Below are 17,262 nucleotides of genomic sequence, written 5' to 3' on the forward strand. Positions count from 1 at the left end.
TTAAGCCTTGCCTTGGAGAACAGATACAGTCTTTGTTAAAATTGTTCTTACAAGACAAAATGAAAAACCTAAGTGGGGTCATGGAAAGCGACAAAAAGAAGATACTTCCAAATATTCCTGTAACACCGACTATAAAATGAGAATTTCTCCCAAAGTGGAGTTTAGTTAACAATACTCTGAAGGCTGCAGATATCCCTGTTTCTTGTGCATCTTTTTATTCCGCCTAACTAAAGCTTCCAGCTTCTTTTGGTTAAAATACAACGTTTTTGTTCTAAAATCTTTGTTTAAGTAATATATAACATGTTCCCTGAAACTCAGAAGCTAGTTAAAAAAAAAAAAGAAATCAAGTGTGTCACTTTAATGAATCTATTTCTTTTCCTTTTTCACTGTTAACCTTCTCTTAGTGGAAACCCCTTTTTGTGTGTAGCTGCAAAAGCTGAATCAGCTATAGAATCTAACATGCGTCTCATTTATTTATTTTTTTTAGCTGCCAGAGTGTCGGAGCCAGAGCCCCAGGCAACTTTCCTGACCTCCATGGAGCCTTTTATTCCTGCACTACACTATGCCTTGTTTAAGCTGCGTCTGAAGCCAGGCAAGGACCTGAGTCTTGGTGTGGAACGCCAATCCGCAGACTATCTAACGCGTATGGAGTCTGGAACGGTGCGACCTTTTATTCTGCCTGACTACAGAAACAGTTTTGATGAAAGGGCAAGCCCTATTTCGGTGCCTAGACCCAAATTTAATATGGACGCTGTGTTACGGTCGTACGTTCACAACTCTGCAAACTACGTTTTACCTCTGGGCAAGGCACGGGACATAATGGAACGAATAAGGAGCCCCGCCCCCGTACCTCCACCCGCATCAGTTCCTGTTTGTGCTCCTCTTTCTGTGCCAATGGAATACAGCCCTGTTTCTGACTGGGGGGGCTCGGACAGAGGATCGGACCGAGCAGAAAGAGTCTCCCTGGAGAGGCTTGGCCAGGAGAAGGCACCTCCTGAAACCAGCAAACGTAGGCCAGACACGACGCATTCAAATGGTGCTCAACTGCAACCCAAACCCCACGGCGAGCCACAGCCTTCGAAGTCGGAGCTCTCCCAGAACGAGTACGACCAGGACAAGATGAAACAGCTGCTTAAGCTAATCCAGCTACATAAGAAAACCCTGGTTCAGGATCCAGGGAGGGATCTAGGGGAGGATGGAAGCTGGGATGCCAACAGTCTAAAAAGGAAATTCGAAGGGGACGGCGAAGGTGGAATGAACAAACACCAACGCACTGATCATCTTAGTAACGGGGAACCAAGTAGAGGTGAGACCAGAGAATGCTACCTATTTAAATTAATGTAATTAGTTAATTTTTTGTTGTTGTTTTTTTTGGCCAGGAATTTAATGCATTCTGCTTCCAAAGTCTGTGAGGTGTGAATGTGTGAAGATTGTGTTTGCATTTTGCACATTCTGATTAGTTCTGAGTCACTGAAATCTCAACAACCTTCTCTCTCCTTTTAAAGCTTGATGAATACTAGAAATTCAGCAGTCCTTTGCTGCTTTTTTACCACTTAGATTAGATTTTTATTCTATCATTAAACTTAGAAAAAGTGCATCACTGTATAAGCTCTTTATGTGTTCTACACTAACTTTTTCTACAAAGTAGAGATAAAAAAAAACAAAGCTTGCTCATGATTCGGGCTAAGTCCAGTAAGAAGTTTTGGTTGTTTGTTCTTTTAGTGGGCCAGAAAGACGAAAACACAGCCGAGGCTGGACAGGGGGACAGCCTAACGGCAGTAATGGAGACCATCGGCCTCTATGACACGGACCTGAGAAATCGCAGCAGCGCTGACGCCTCAACAGCCAACGAGACTCAGCGCCTGCTCAAAATCCTCCTGGCCACACTCAACAAAGCCATGGCTCAGAGCTCCATGCCCGTGCCGCCGAGTCAGGGCGAATCCTCGACTAGTTCAGGAATTATGGAGTCCATCCTTTCCAAATCAGCTGCTGCCATGCAAATTGAAGCAGCTCCGCAAACAAACTACACAGCGGTGAGCTTTGATCGTTTTAATTCGTACTGTTTTTCTGTTGCCACACGTTTTGTAGACTTAAAACTGGCTGTTTTCTGTTCAGGAGGACATGGACTGTAGCCCAGGGAGTCCGCCGGGCATGGGCTCGCCGCCACAGGCAGCACAGCCCTCAGACGTCATATCTGAGAATCATCCTGTCAATGAAGGTAATTCAAGGATTGTCCTGAAAGGCTTCTGATTTCAGCTTTAATTGTCCTCTTTTTTTTTTTTTTGTTTAGTTTAGTTTTTACCAAACAAAATAAATGTATCACAGTCTTAAAATAACCTGAAATTGTGTGTGAGAATCCACACTTAATTTATCACATACAAATGTTGATCACAGTTGATCTTATATTTGTTATTCATCAAAGCTTTCTAGAAACCTCAGATATGCAATGAGGATGTTATCTGCTATTTGAATAAAGAAGACCTCCATGCATCCTCTATATATGCTGGTTGTACATCTGTTCGGTTATCCTGGGAACAGACACCTCTGCTTGACAAAGGAAAGGGAGTATTTACTTTAAAACGTGGTGAGGATCCTGGAGACGGAGAAGAGGGGGAGTAGAGACATGCATCCTTCATATTAGGGAGTTCAGGCTATATAGTTCAGGTTATATCTGCTGAACTCTTTGCTGCAAGTAAAAAGGCGAGGCAGGTGTTTTTCATTTGAAATTTAACCAATAATAAGAAACTATTGAAAAAAGTTGTTTTTGTGCTGCCAAGCCAGATTTAGGATTTAATGTCCAGATGGTAAATTAAAGATTTTATAAAGCATCTTTTAAAGCACAGATCCTGCCTCGCTGTTCAAAAGGGAAACTAAAGATATTAAAAATCAACAGATGCAGAAAGTTCAGCAAAATAGATTTTAGAAATGTGGCTTTTTGTTGTTTTTTTTAATAATAATAAATTTAAAAAAAAAAGCAGTGAAGCCTACAGTAGTGCAACTGAAGGTGCAGGACTTTCAGAGCCCTGGTGCTACTGCTGTGGAGAAGTCCAAATTTTGTACACATAATTAAAGAATCTTTAAAAAAAAAATTAAAACTTGAAAATATATATTACTTTGGATTTGGAGGAGCTGTGGAAAGTCTGAAGTCGTTTTTATTTTTGCTGTGACCTAAATAGAAGATTGATGATGGTCAGAAGCACACAACCCTGTCAGAAGGAATTTATAATGCAATATTCAAACTATCTCACTAATAAAATCTGCCTATTCTTCATTTAAAGCAGAAGTCGGAAACCTTACTAATCCAAATAGCCATCTTTTTTCTCACTTCTACTATATTCATTTTATTTTATTGTGGGCAAAAATTGACCTTCAGGAAAATCTATTAAGTGAACACACCCTACATAAAATACTCTTGTTTTATGGTTAGTTGATAATGGTATTATAATAATAATATTTTATCTCTATTCCAGTCAAATATTCTGCATTTCACTCACCCATTAGGAAGCAGGGAACAGCTTACATAGAGCAGTCGGAGGCAGCCTCCTCCGGATGCACGCTCTGCTGTAACCACTAGACCACAACTCTCTGCTTCAATTAATACTGTATTTAATTTTACACATAAAAATATCCTCATTTTCTCAGGAGCAGCGTGAAAAAAGTTCCATTAATTTAAGGAATTAATTTCAGGTGGAAAAAAACCTGTTTGTAGCCTGTCAGAACTAACAGTTTTAGCACTTCTGAATAAAAAAAAAAATGCTACTCAGAGCTGGAGAGGAATTACATTGTTTTGCTGCTCCATAGATACAAGTTGCAAACTATCGACTTTTTGCCTTATTCAGCACCAGCTCCAATAGTCTGTATGTTAGATGATTTAAAAAATGTTTCCAAGGAGCTGTTCCTGCTGTTATCCACTGGCTAATAAGATGTGGGTCAGTTGTCCTCATGCCTTTTTTGTCAACTACTTGTATTGCTCTCTGGTGGACTAATATTACTTGAGCAAGCTTTTTAACATCCCACACCACAAAATAAGTAATTAAAGTCAATATGATTTGAGCTGATATCATATCGGGTCAATACATACAGTGCCATATTGGTATTGATAAGGAAAATAGTTGAATTGGGACATCCCTACTGTATGTAAATCCACTCTTTTGGTGGTTTTATTCCTATACAACAAGTTATAAATTGGTTTGAATCTGACTGGATCTTTGCTAGAGGAGAAAAGCTGACATCAGAGCAAGACGCCTCAGATTTTAGCTTTCCAAGACCCACAGTTCAGTAGGGCCTCACGAAATCTGATTTATTTTTTCTCAAATTCAGTTTTTTTTTTTTTTTTTTTTCCCAAATTCCACATTTTTATCATTCTGTATTACACTTTTTAAATTTTTTTCTTAATTACATGTTTTCATTTCAACATTAACCAGTAAAAGTATATAAAACTGAAAATTAACAAACAAATGATTAGCCACAACACTGACTTTCCTTTTCCAAAATAAAATGCATTGCTGTGTTTCAGCAGAACATTACGTGTGTTTTGCAAGGTGCTAACATGTCCTTTATAGACCGAAAAACATTCTTTATGTGCAAGACCAAACTTCACTTGAGTAATTCCGCATTGAATGTAACGTCTCACAAACAAAATACCTCAAACATTGAATGACTCACAAATATATTGAAATAGTATGACACTTAAAAATAGTATGACCTTTACATTCAAAAACGTTTTAAATAACTTATTTAATTGTGTGCTCAAATTAACAACAACAATGTTCAGAGCACTGCAATCGCGAGCATCAGTTTTTTCGTCGACTACCATATATATTTTTTCCTTGCAATTTCTTCTGGACGGCCTCCATTTGGGTTTGACAGAAGCTGCTTGCATGTTCTGGCAATGCACCCATTTGCTTGAAGTACTTTATCAAAAAAAGGACAAAGCTTTCTCGTTTTTTTTTTTTTTTTAAAGGAATGTCTTATTCCACACACAAAATCTTCAATAAACCCCCGCTTTGCTTCCACTGATGTTGAATGTTCAAGAGTTTGCAGGCACTAGCTTACCTCCTCTCTGTTTCTGATGTGATTCCTTGACTTTTAAGTGTTCTTGCGCTTCCAGTCGACTGTGTGCTGACCGAGTTGCAGACAGGTTGCTCTCCAGATTCATAAAAATCACGGGGATATTGTTCCGCCCTAAACTTTGTGCTAAGTTTAAGATTTTTTTTTATTTTCTGAATGACTTAGGTGTTTCTGCGTGACTCTTTGACAAGGCTGATCTACTTCCTGTTGTCGATTTGGAAACAAGAGCCCGCCCTAAATAACTATATACGGGAGCTGGCAGTAGACAAAATACCTTGCATACATATTACTTCTTGAGATTCTGTGTTTTGTAATACATTCCATTTTATTTGTGAAATTCCTTGATTCTGTCCGCGTTTTCCGAATCAAAGAAATGATAGGGCCCTAGTTCAGCATTGAGTCTGATTCCCTGTTAGTTTAAGACAAATTCACATAATTTTCCATGTGACCAAAACATCTGTCAGAAATCAAGGCAGACAGCAGCACTAAAGGCCAATTTATGCTTCTGACGCATAGCCTCTTCAATCGTCGTCGCACACCTCAAAAAAATCCTGACTACGCGTCGGACGGTCGCAAACCCGTGCAGACCTCAAGCGGAAGTGCGCAAACAAAAAGCAGCTGTGATTGGTCCTTGGAATGCCTTTCCGGCTGTCTTTGTGGTCGTCCTTCTCGATTCAGTGATGGGGGGGCACTATTTTTAAAAACCGAGGAACAATGGACAACTACGATGAAAAGTTGATCGAGGTGGTTAGGAAGTACAACCACTTGTACAATGCCTCAGACAAATTATATTTATAAATATGTCCTCAATAATGTCTAGCAACTCATTTTGTTTGATTTGAGAGCCACTGATATCCTGCAGACTCCGCAATAAAAAAAAAAGTTTGCGAGTTCTCGGAATAGGCCCCCCCCCCATGTTATGTTGTATTAATTATATAAATATAGAAAAATATTTGTCCTATTTTTCTCCTTGCATCTCTTGTTGGCATTCTTGGTCATCTTTCTGAAGATTAGATTTATTTTTTATTATCCAAAAATTAAGAAATAGCCATATTGTCCAGCCCTGGCTCTAAGTCACAACTTAAAAAATTTGTCCCCCGCTGGTTTTGATCGGAGAAAGCTTTACTGTTAATAAGCCAAACATCTTGAGTTCCAAGAACTGAAGTCCAGTTTCGTTATTCAAACTTTCTTGAATTTGTCCAAGCTAAAATCGACATGGACTACTCCTGTGTCTTCTTGTTTGTTTGAGGTAAACGGGGCATCAGCGTGACAGTTTCCTCTCTGCTCTCCTCCAGAAAAAGCTCAGCCACTTGTTGAAGCCAAACCGGAGCCTGAGCCTGAGCCTGCACCAACGGCAGAAACCAACCAAGAGGCGAAGACGCCTGCTGCTATAGAAGTGAAAAATCCTGCTGCGCCAATGGTCGGAGATGAGGTTCCCTTCCAGCCCTCCATCAGCCTGGACACCATTTTGAACCAGGAGATCCGCAGCCTCACATCGGACATTAAAAACATCATGCAGACTCAGCGCATTAGCTATACCTCACAGCTCCCCCAAAGGCTGTCTCTACGTCACTGCTGGCAGCCCAGCAGCTACTTCTCACACTATGTTGTTCCCTTCGTCCCCCCTGTACCCGTCGAGGGGCATGTCCAAGCACTATGTGAAAAGATGGACAGGTTGATCCCAGCTCGACCTGCTTCTCCCAAGGTCACCTCTCCACCTCCCCCTGTGACATCTAGCCTTGGAACCCCAACCGCTGCACCCAAGCAGTTTTCCAAAATGAAAACAGAGCCCTCTGTTATGAAGAACTCCACATTCTCAGATGGTGTTAAAAAGAGCTGCAGCAGCAGTGAGACGTCTGTCAAGGTTAAAACAGAAGCTCCAGCACTGGGGGGAGGAGGGCTTTATTCTCCCTCTCATGCCACATCAGACTCACCAGAATTGAGCTCCCATTCGGCTGGTGCTGCTCCTGAAGGCGGGTCAAACCTGCTCGCAGGGAGCCTCATTGGGCAGCTGAAACCGGAGCTTTTCACCAGTCTGGTGGAAATCTTCAAAGACGTCACGAAGAATACAGTTAAATTTTACATCTACTCTGGAGAAGAAGGCGAGGACAGCACTGTCTGCAAGGAGATTAAGGTAGAATCTGAAACTTTCCACCAATGACCTTCAGTTTTCATTACTATAACAATTGGACATCAGGCTTCTTTCTGCCAATTTCCTGTTTGTCCCGTAGAAAATGTAAAAATACTTGTCCGGATATTGACCCGATAAGATATTGGCACGAATCATAGCTGCTTATATTATAATGTAAAATGTTAGAAAATGCTTGTCAAGTAATATTTCATAAACAGGGAACACAAGTCAACAGTCAATGGTATGAAAACAACTGACCCATGTAAAATTAACCAATAATTTGCAGACACTTTGAACAGAGGAAACATGTTTCCATTAGCTTGAAAATATCAGAGATTTTAGATGTCGGCCAACAAAACCCAATATCTATTTTTGAGGTAATATATCTATAATATCTTATATTAATATTGGATCAGGACATTCCTTGAAACACCAAAGCATGAGTAAACCTAAATCATATATTCCTCAAACTGAATATGAATGAAAATGCACCTACTGGGGTGTTTACAGAGTGAAATAGAGCACTCCTTGCTCAGTTTTATTATAATAAAATGAAAAAATCTAATTTTCAGTAAACAGCAGTTCAACATCTTCAAAAGTTTTAGTTAATAACTTATTAAAAATGTTCCTGGTGTGGTATCTTCATATAGCTCTCTTCCTTCAGTCGAAGTGTTTAAGAGCTGAGGGGTTAAAGTAGTTTATAACATGAAACAGCTGTTAGGCTAAGGACTTTCCTACAGAATTGCTTTTATGCTTCTTTTTGAAATGTTACTCAGCTTTGTGTTGGATGTTGTAATCATTTAGGTTCAAAATTTGCTGTATTCCATTGGTTACATCAAAAAGAAGGGTCCTAAATCTACCACTAGTCTCATGAGAATGAATGTTTAGTTTTTTTTCTCTCTTGAATATAAAAACGGTTGTGACTAATTAAATATACTTTATTTGCAGTCCTCATTAATTACTCCCATTTTTACACATTCATGTATTCAAATTTAATCTGAAAAGACTCCACTGCTGTCTGCACACACAGATGTTTACAAATGAAGTGCAAATGTGCAAAACACGTCCCGTTTCAATGCATGGTTTTCCTTTTGTATCTGTCACTCAACCTTGGAAACGTAGTAGAAGAGGACACAGTCGTTTGCCTTTCCGTTTCTAACAATGTACCTTTCCTGTCTGTCTAAAAGGAGTACCTGAAAAGTCTAGGCAACAGTGAATGCAGTCCGCAGACATTTCTGGAAAATAGTGGAAGTTTGGATAAGCTCCTCATCATCATCAGGAATGAAGACATCGCTGCACATGTGCACAAGGTGCAGTAGCTACTCCTGGTCCTCTGTAGCCCTGTTTGTTTTTATATTTGCACTTTTCTCTTTTTGACTATTGAGCCGACATAACAAATACATTTCTTCACTGTGAGATCAATAAAGTCAATCAATCAATGAAAGTTAACATGCAGTAAAAAGTGCTGTTTGTCTAGCGTCCTGAAAACATTTTTTTGAGTAAACCACTCGGTTTTCCTGGGGCCTGGCTAACTTCAGCCCAGCTAATATTCTTCATCTGTAACTTTGTGTATCTGTTCATATTTCCTTGTAGAGCTTTTAATAACAATTTCATTATAGATTTGTTATTATTATTTTATAAGATGCTAAACATGAAGTAATAAAGTTTATTTTCGTGCTGCAGATTCCAGCTCTGGTTTCCCTAAAAAAGTTGCCCTCAGTGAGCTTTGCTGGAGTTGACTCCCTGGACGACGTGAAGAACCACACATACAACGAACTGTTTGTGTCGGGAGGCTTCATGGTGTCTGATGAGTTTGTCCTTAACCCTGATCTCATCACACAGGGTGGGTTTTACTCTTTATTCCAGTAATAAATAAGCTGAACCCAAGCCACAAAAATGTTTATATATTTTTTTGTTGTTTAAATTTGCACTCCATTATGTGTATACTGAAACAACTATCCAGAAATAACGAAATTCTTAAATTAAGGGTATTTACCCTTAATTTGAGCAGGTAAATAAGATAATTTGCCCATGGAATGAGTATTTTTACTCTTAAAATACGATAATTAGATAAAATGCACTTGAAATAAGACAATGCGAATGATTTTTCTTATTTTAAATGTAAATTGTCTTATTTTATTGGCAGTGTCTCATTTACCACCTCAATTCAAGATAAAATGCACATATTTTAAGAAAAAATGACTTAGATTTCTAATTTTTGCAGTGTGACATTTCTACCACTGTCATTTTCATTATTTGTCTGTATAGTAAGCTTCATTGGAATACAGTTCCATCTAATTGTTGGATCAGAGCTTTAACTGCAGTTATTTTGGGCTTTTTGAGGTGAATTTAGACTAATTCAAACCTGCAGGTTTTGGCTATGTGAGGTTTACCCACAAAGCTTAGCTTCTAATCTCATCCATTTTTATTAGAAATAGACTTTGTTTATTGGCAACATTTTTTGTAAACAATAAAACAGAGTAATTGCTTTTTATGTTTTTGGAAATGTGACATGATTTTATCAGTAGGTAATTTTTCCCTGGCTTATTTGTTTTTAGTCAGTTTGCTATGAGGCAAATATAAATTGTTAATTGAGGTCACATGACACACCAGCCACACAAATACAATGATACTTTGCAAAGATACACAACCTGTGTTTTGTGCACAAATAGAGATATTCATTGTCAAAGCCTGAAAAACAAATACCTCTGACATTATTCATAATGAGTATCTGCTGCATTCTTGTGATGAAGCTCATTATATTCAGATTAGCATGAATACAAGTTACCTGTTATCATTTGGAAGAAACGAGATGGAGGCGTTCTAACCTGCTTGGCAGTTTAAATTATGATGGATTTTATCAGCTTTTCCATCTTAGATGAAGAAAAAAGATTTGTAATTGTTCAGCTCAAAGGTCTCCCACTTCACTGCCCTGTTTTTCTTACAACTTTAGGTCTAAACTTTTAAGAAAGGTTTGTATATCAGGTCTTTATGTTTCGTTTTACCTAGCCTGATTTTGATATAGTTTTGTATCATTCATTTGCTTTTTGGTGCAAAGGAAGCAGGATGAATAAGACCTTATGTAATCCTGCTATTCTTAAGAATGGGTCCGAAAAAAACCTCAACAGGGTAGTTTGCTAATCAAGGTAATATCTTCATTATCTGCACTTGGATTATCTTAAAAGAAAAAAAACTCCAATCCTAAGATTAAACAGACAGACCTACGATTTTGAAAGTACTGTATTAAATCTATATTTAAAACCAATGAATTTCTCTTTTGTTTTATGTTTGTTTTTGTTTTTTTACATGTGCACATCCTGATGTCTTGTTTGTGTCTGTAGATCGTTTACAAGGGCTGCTGAAGTTCTTGGAGGACCAGAGCACTCCTGAACATCCCTGGCAGTGGAAGGTCCACTGCAAGTCCCAGAAGAAGCTTAAAGAACTGGGGAGGTCAGTATGGGAGCAGATCTACTGTGATGTCTGCGTTAAGATCATAATACTCAGCCTCAATCATTTATTAGTTCATTTTTATTTGGCAGGGAAAAAAAGGTGAAACATCTCTGTAAACACAGTGAAAGAACAAATAAATATAATTTGCATTTTCATCTAAATAAACCAACCAACCCCCAAACTTTACCTTTCACTTTTTGGGGAATGTGTCTTTTTTAAAAGCAGTTTAACTTTTCGCAGGTTTTGTTATTGCTCTTAAGAACGTACAATTTTCCTCAATTTCACACATTTTTAATACAACTTTTAAACCAAGTTCAGAAGCATATTGTTTGTACCTTAAACATGGTTTCAGCCCATTAAACATCTAATCTTTAAAGTTTTGGGTCATGTGTAATTATAATCCAGTTAATAAAAGCATGGTGTTCTCCTTTTTTTAATGCTACTGATTACACTTTGATCTGGGTTTATATCTTATCATTGTTGATTCTGATTGTCTCTCTTTAAGGTTAAATGCCAACGCTATGGGGCTGCTGAACCTTTTGACTGCTTACCAGAAAAAGCACCTGGTGGAGTTTCTCCCGTATCACGAGTGTGACACCCAATCACGCCAGGCTCCAGATCTGGAATGCCTGATCAAGCTTCAAGCTCAAAACACACAACAACGGCACCTTATTTTCCTCACAGGTACTTTACCATCAGCTGCTTCTAGTCACCTTTTCTTTTTCTTTTTAGTGAAGATGCACATATAGAAACCAGCTACTTATCCTTTTATCCACAAAATGGACTCAATTGACCCTAAAAAACAATTTTGTGCTTAAAGGAAATAATCATTATTTGGTGGATTGGTGTTACAAAAGAAAATATTAAGTATAGTTTCTTTTGTTGTAGTATAGTGATGACTAGGCTGCCTGCCTCTGTACTTTATGTCCTAAAAGACATACTTTGAACAACAGTGTTTTACTGAGGTATTCCAAGTTTAAAGCTGTGAAAATACCCGTGGAATCGTTCAAAATGCTGGTCAGCAGTTAGAAAGATTTTACTGCTGTAACCCTGGAACAAACTACATGTTTGATATTTATAATCGTTTTTTTAATTCAGATTATTTTAGTCTTTGCTGTTGACATGGTGATGGTATCTGTGATGCAACATCTTATTCGGCTCCTGTTCAGGAAGACTGAACAAAGACCAAAGGCACATATTCATGATTTGGACATTAGATAAAAACAGATCTGTTGTTTGGTGGGTAGTGACGCAATGACAATGTAGCTGCTTCCTGGAGGGTTCAGGTTATCACCGTTTTATGTATAGCAGTGAGGTTGGCCACTGATTTTTCCAGGACAGGGAGGGGCTGCTGCTCAGAAAGCAGAATTCAGGGGGAATTATTCAGACATGCACATATAAAGCAAAAATACCCCTTTGGGCAGGATTTTAAAGAAGGGATAGAATAACATTGTTTAAAGCATATTGTGATGAAAGGCCTATTTGTTGCATCTCTAGTTTTAACCTTATTTATAGTTTTAGATTTAAAATACTGAATCAAGATGACTTTTACTGTAACTAAACCTAAATGTTTTGTTCTTCCTTTTTTAACAGAGAGACCGTTTGAAATGTTCCTGCACTACTCTAGAAATGGAATAGTGATCGCGAGCATTGACGACGTTATGACTGGTTTTCACAGCCTGATTGGATCCATTAATCAGAATGAGCTTCCTACACCACCTTCCACTGGTGAGTATCTACGGGAACATTAGGCACAAAAAAAATTATACTTTTCCTCATTTGTTTTCATTCTCTCACCCCTTTATGTCCCCCCACCCCCTCTGCCCTCATCTGTTCTCCCAGTAGTGAATGATGAGTGTGTGGAGGCAGAGGACATGTCATTAGATTCTGATGATGGCGAGCCAGCAACCTTGACAGATCCTCTAGATCAGGTTCAGGCTAAGAAGAATAACCCTGAGCTGCTGCTGCCTTCGGAGAAGGAGGACTTTCGCCCCCCTCTCCCAGACCTGCAGGCCACCCCTGAAAGAACATCAACCCTGACTGAATGCAGCGCTCTTAAAACGGCCATCTCCCATTTCAAAGCCACCAACCAGCTCGGATTAGCCTGCTCAGACATTGGCAGCTTGTCTCCAGGAGGTTTTCCTGTAAATACCCACCAGAGTTTTCTGTGCCCTTCAGCCTCCTGGTCGTCCTACAGCGGCTCTTCCAGCTATGTTGCGTCTCCGGCGTATCCCGCCTCACCCTGCAGCAGCACGCAGGAACAAGAACACCGCCCCTCAACCACCACGGCTCCTGTGGTTCCAACTCCACCCGTCATTGCTGCAGTGGGACCTTTAGCAAACCTGGCTTCTCTTCCCTTAGAAGTCAAAGCTCCACCTCCTCCTCCCTTTATGATGCAGGGGCAGACATACGGGGCAGACGCTGGAGGAGCTGTATCAGCCGGAGCCTCTCCGCTCATCAGCGCCTTACCTTACAAAGACCATAGTGACTCCTCCCAACCCGGATACATTGGGATTGCTTCTAAAGGTGCCAGTGGGGCCCCCACACTGCAAGACAGGACACTCAGTGGAGCTGGGGAAAGTGCTTGGGGCGTGAAGGAGACGAGCACTTGTGAGACTGCTTGCAGCCAGGGTGCAGTGACGTCTAAGTCAATGGAGCCAATTGGCGTCCCAAAAACAGGTGAAATCCCTGTGGGCAGCACCCCTGGCACCCAGGGGAGCAGGACTCAGGGGAATGGTGCTGAAAGCCTAGGAACTCCAGTTGGTATTCCCCCAGTGGCCACCAGAGGGGGGTCTGTACCCAGACCTAAGCTGCCTACACATCCAGTGGGAGGTTTGGGTTATGGGAGCATAGGTGGCGTTCCCGGGCATATGGACCATTGGCCAGCGCGGGGGACTTTGGTTCCTGGTTCTTTAGGGGGCTTCAGAGGCAGAGGAGCCCCTCCGGTAGGACTCTGGCCTCGGGCCGGTCGAGGACAGGAACTTGGGGATGGGACTGGAGGTGGACCCTGTTCCTGGGTTTACCCAGCAGGTCGGGGCAGGCCACAGAATTACTACACAGACTACACATACTCTCATAACTACGCCCCTGAATAGACAATCATCGCAGTGAAAGGGGCAATGCAAGCAGCATACACCAGAGACAGAACTGGCTGAATGTACATATTTCCTTGTCATAAAAGCATTGATTTAAAACGGTAATTATTAATTTTGGTTTTTCTACATTAATAAAAGTAGATACGGGCAGTGCCGGGTGTCCTACTGTCGTAAAAACTCTCTGTACACTCTTTCCGTGTGATGTATTTGAAACCCTGTTCAAACCACTATATTTATATTTGCCAACAAATGTTTATGGCCTTCCAGCTTCTCAGAATTGACCACACTATTTCTGTTTGTTCCGGTTTGGAAACGGTTTTGTGAACAAATGGGGAAACGGCTGATATTTTTTTAAGGAAAAACAAAACAAAGTGAATGAAATTTCACTTTGCTGTTTTTTTTTTTGTTTGTTTTGTTTTGTTTTTTATTTTACATATTTGTCCAAGATTCTATTAAAAATAAAACATTTCAAATCTTGTTTGTGTGATGGGCTTGACAGTGTCAATCAAACCATTAAAAAAAGAAATACCACTTGTCTCATCGTTATTTCACTCAATAATTAAATTTGTACAACTCAATACTGTAAAATATATTTTTTTTTAATGCAAAACATCAAAGAGAATGGTAGATCAGAGGTACCCTGTGCTATGCATAGGGATTTGGATAAAGCTTTTGCAAATAAAGCAACCTTTTGAATACAAAGGAAAGCATTTAAAAAGCACTACAGCAAATCTATATCCTCCTGCAGTGTGAGCTGCGTGTTGAGCAGTTTGTTGAAAGTGCAGCACTTAAATGCTTTGAGACTCCATGCTGACTGCTTTTGGCTCACCAGCTCTATCACTATTGAAGAGTAATTAGAATAGCTGGTCTGTCCAGTGAGGGGTTTATTCTGCTCACTCTTGTAGTATTGCATGCAAAGAAACACCAGAGGGCGCTCTCGATGTTAAAAGCGTCCTCCACCCTTTTTCTGGCAGAGCTTTTTCAATACCAGGATAATTATAACCAAGAAAATCTAATTTTCAAACCATTAGGCCGCTGCTGGTTAGATCCATCACCCACACAAACATGCATTTTAACTGCATCTTTCTCTGCATTTTGAAAAAGGCTTTTTAGGCCTTGGAAAGCCTATAACTATTTAAGTGACTGAGCATTACATACATTTAAATAATGAGCTTAGAATAAACTGAATTATGCATTTGTTTTTTTGCTCTTGTGAAAATGAATCTATAAAAATCCACAAAATTTAATTGACAAAAAAAGAAATTAATATTGCAAAAACTTAATGGACTTCAAAGATTATATTCCCTCCATTAGTCACCCTATATATTTGTTGAATTGGGCATATTCAATAAAGAGTATAAAACTGGCAAATTATTTAACAGGCTGGATGTGATAGAAAATATTTGCTTTTTATGAGTTACAATTACAAAGGGGGGGGAAATAATTATAAAGAGATCATTGCATTTTTAATAGTCCTCAGGTTAATTTGAGAACATTCTACAATGAATCTGAGGAAATACATTATCTGGATCATTTATAATAAATTCACAGATCAAATTTCTTTAGTCATGGGGCAAATAAGATTTTTCATGCAAATGTTTTTATTTTTTGTAAAAATCTGTATACAGTTATATAAGAAATTATCAAACCAACAATGTTTTTTAGGTTTGTTAATCTGCAAAACCAGCTATCTAATCTAAATACCACAATGTTGGTGAAGTTCTTTTTATTGATGGAGAAGAGTCAGTGAGAGTGAAGCAGAGGAACCTGAGAGATGCTATTATGCCGTGCAGAGATAACACTTCATTATAATTCTCATACACTTCTTCATTAACCGAAGTACTCAAGAGTCTTTAGTGCATTTTCTCAGGCACTTAAAAATATATTTCAGGTGCTTTACTGAAACTCTTCTATTTTTTTTTTTCACAAAATGTGTTACATGACACAATGGCTGAATTTTACTCCCTATGATGACCCATACCTCTCCCACTCTCCCTTATGCTTATTAGTTGTAGTGGTTAAATTATTCAACAAATAAGTAGGACAGTGCTTTAGGTAGGAGCAGCCTCGCTCCTTCATTAGTCATCATTTATTCTCTGTGCTATAGAAAATAAAAAAGAGCCGCCTTAGTGATTTAATCTGTTTGTATATCTTAAATGTTTCAGTTCGCTAAAATGATTTTAAGGTCAGAAAAAGATGACATGAGAAACTACTGCAAGCCGTTTTGAAATAAATTTGTTAATTTGCCTGAAACCAGATCTGATAGAATGGAGTAATTTATATAGATGGCCCACACTCTCCTTTATAGTATTGCTCTAATTCATCAGCATTAATGGCTTTTAGCTTCAATGGCCTGCTTCACCGAAGGCTATACTATCTCAGCCAGTTTTAGGTGCTGACTTTGATTAGGTCCAATCCGAAAAATGTATGTTGTAATGATTTAGTTATTATTATGTTGTTATTGTTTTTTTGTTTTTTTTACCAGCTATTGACAGGGTGGTGTAGGACAGATTATTGTCTTACTACATTAATATAATTGATCTAAAGCTCCCAAACTTATGGTTGGACATTTAGGCAAAAATAAAATGAATTATTCCATTAAGTCCTCCTGGTCTAATCACACCTCTAAATTAGACTCTCTTTATCTAAAATGATGTGTTCATTTCCCATTAGGTATAGCATTATACTGTATGTGCTTTTGTCAGTTAATCCTTAAAATATTTTAAAATATTTCCCAAAGTCATGGGGACCATCAAGATCTTTCTTGAAAAGTACCATACAGGCTCTTATATTGTATTTGCTCAGCAGTATGTTTTTATTTTTCATATGGATGCTGTTTTTATCAAGTCTCCCAGGTTCTTGGTTCTTTTGTTATATTGCGGAAAAGCAGTCAGTGCACTCTAGGAATAAGTTTGGTTGGTTCCACCTCTTATTGATAGGTTGACCACTGTTTGTTTAGTTTGTGATTAATGACACTAGGTTTGGTTTGCTTGGGTCCTAAATAGTTAGATTAACTTCATAACCCATTCATTCGCCCTTTTATTTGCCTGTTTCGAACCATGCCTGGATAGAACTGAAACAAGATAATGAGGTAAATCAAACTTTATTCACATTTTAAAATGGGAGACTATTTATTTTTCCAATAGGCTGTTTATACATCTAATTCCTTAATTAACAAAATAATAATTTAGAACCTTTGGTAGTTATTCAGGTTACCTTTGGACAATATCAGCATCAGTTGGATGATTTGAAACTAAGAAGAAAAATAGAAACACAAAAAATCTTGGAGGCATCAAAAACGCTTTAACTGGCCTGTTTTTATTAATCTGTCTCTTATGGATAGAGGTTAGAAGTTCCTCCTCCTGTCTGCCTGCTTTTGTTTCCAGACCATCGCTTGTGGGAATCTCCGATCTCCCTGGCTGTGTTAAGGTCAGATTGAAGGGCGTCCAAATGAGTCATCACTTGAGTTCATGAGGTAAAAACACACCATAAGAGCACTGCTATTTTATTTTATTA

General features: G+C 38.8%; 1 protein-coding gene across 1 annotated transcript; it reads left to right on the forward strand.

The window, feature by feature from the left end:
- Positions 1–493: 493 nt before the first annotated feature.
- On the forward strand, positions 494–14,265 carry LOC107104807 (protein TASOR-like). The gene is made up of 10 exons (XM_015404908.1): positions 494–1,306; positions 1,723–2,033; positions 2,116–2,218; positions 6,366–7,204; positions 8,389–8,511; positions 8,885–9,044; positions 10,543–10,651; positions 11,157–11,335; positions 12,245–12,379; positions 12,497–14,265. The coding sequence occupies exons 1-10, from the start codon at positions 535–537 to the stop codon at positions 13,744–13,746; spliced, it is 3,981 nt and encodes a 1,326-aa protein (XP_015260394.1). The 5' UTR covers positions 494–534; the 3' UTR covers positions 13,747–14,265.
- The last annotated feature ends 2,997 nt before the right edge of the window (positions 14,266–17,262 follow it).

Source organism: Cyprinodon variegatus, unplaced genomic scaffold (genome assembly GCF_000732505.1).
Source record: "Cyprinodon variegatus isolate N-32 unplaced genomic scaffold, C_variegatus-1.0 Scaffold1895, whole genome shotgun sequence".
In the NCBI taxonomy this organism is placed as follows: Eukaryota; Metazoa; Chordata; class Actinopteri; order Cyprinodontiformes; family Cyprinodontidae; genus Cyprinodon; species Cyprinodon variegatus.

Excerpts from the sequence above, each read along its gene's own strand:
- LOC107104807 (XM_015404908.1), top strand. The coding sequence starts at position 535 with ATGGAGCCTTTTATTCCTGCACTACACTATGCCTTGTTTAAGCTGCGT. Across the intron at positions 8,512-8,884 it reads TCGCTGCACATGTGCACAAG|ATTCCAGCTCTGGTTTCCCT; the intron begins GTGCAGTAGCTA and ends TTCGTGCTGCAG. Across the intron at positions 12,380-12,496 it reads TCCTACACCACCTTCCACTG|TGAATGATGAGTGTGTGGAG; the intron begins GTGAGTATCTAC and ends TTCTCCCAGTAG.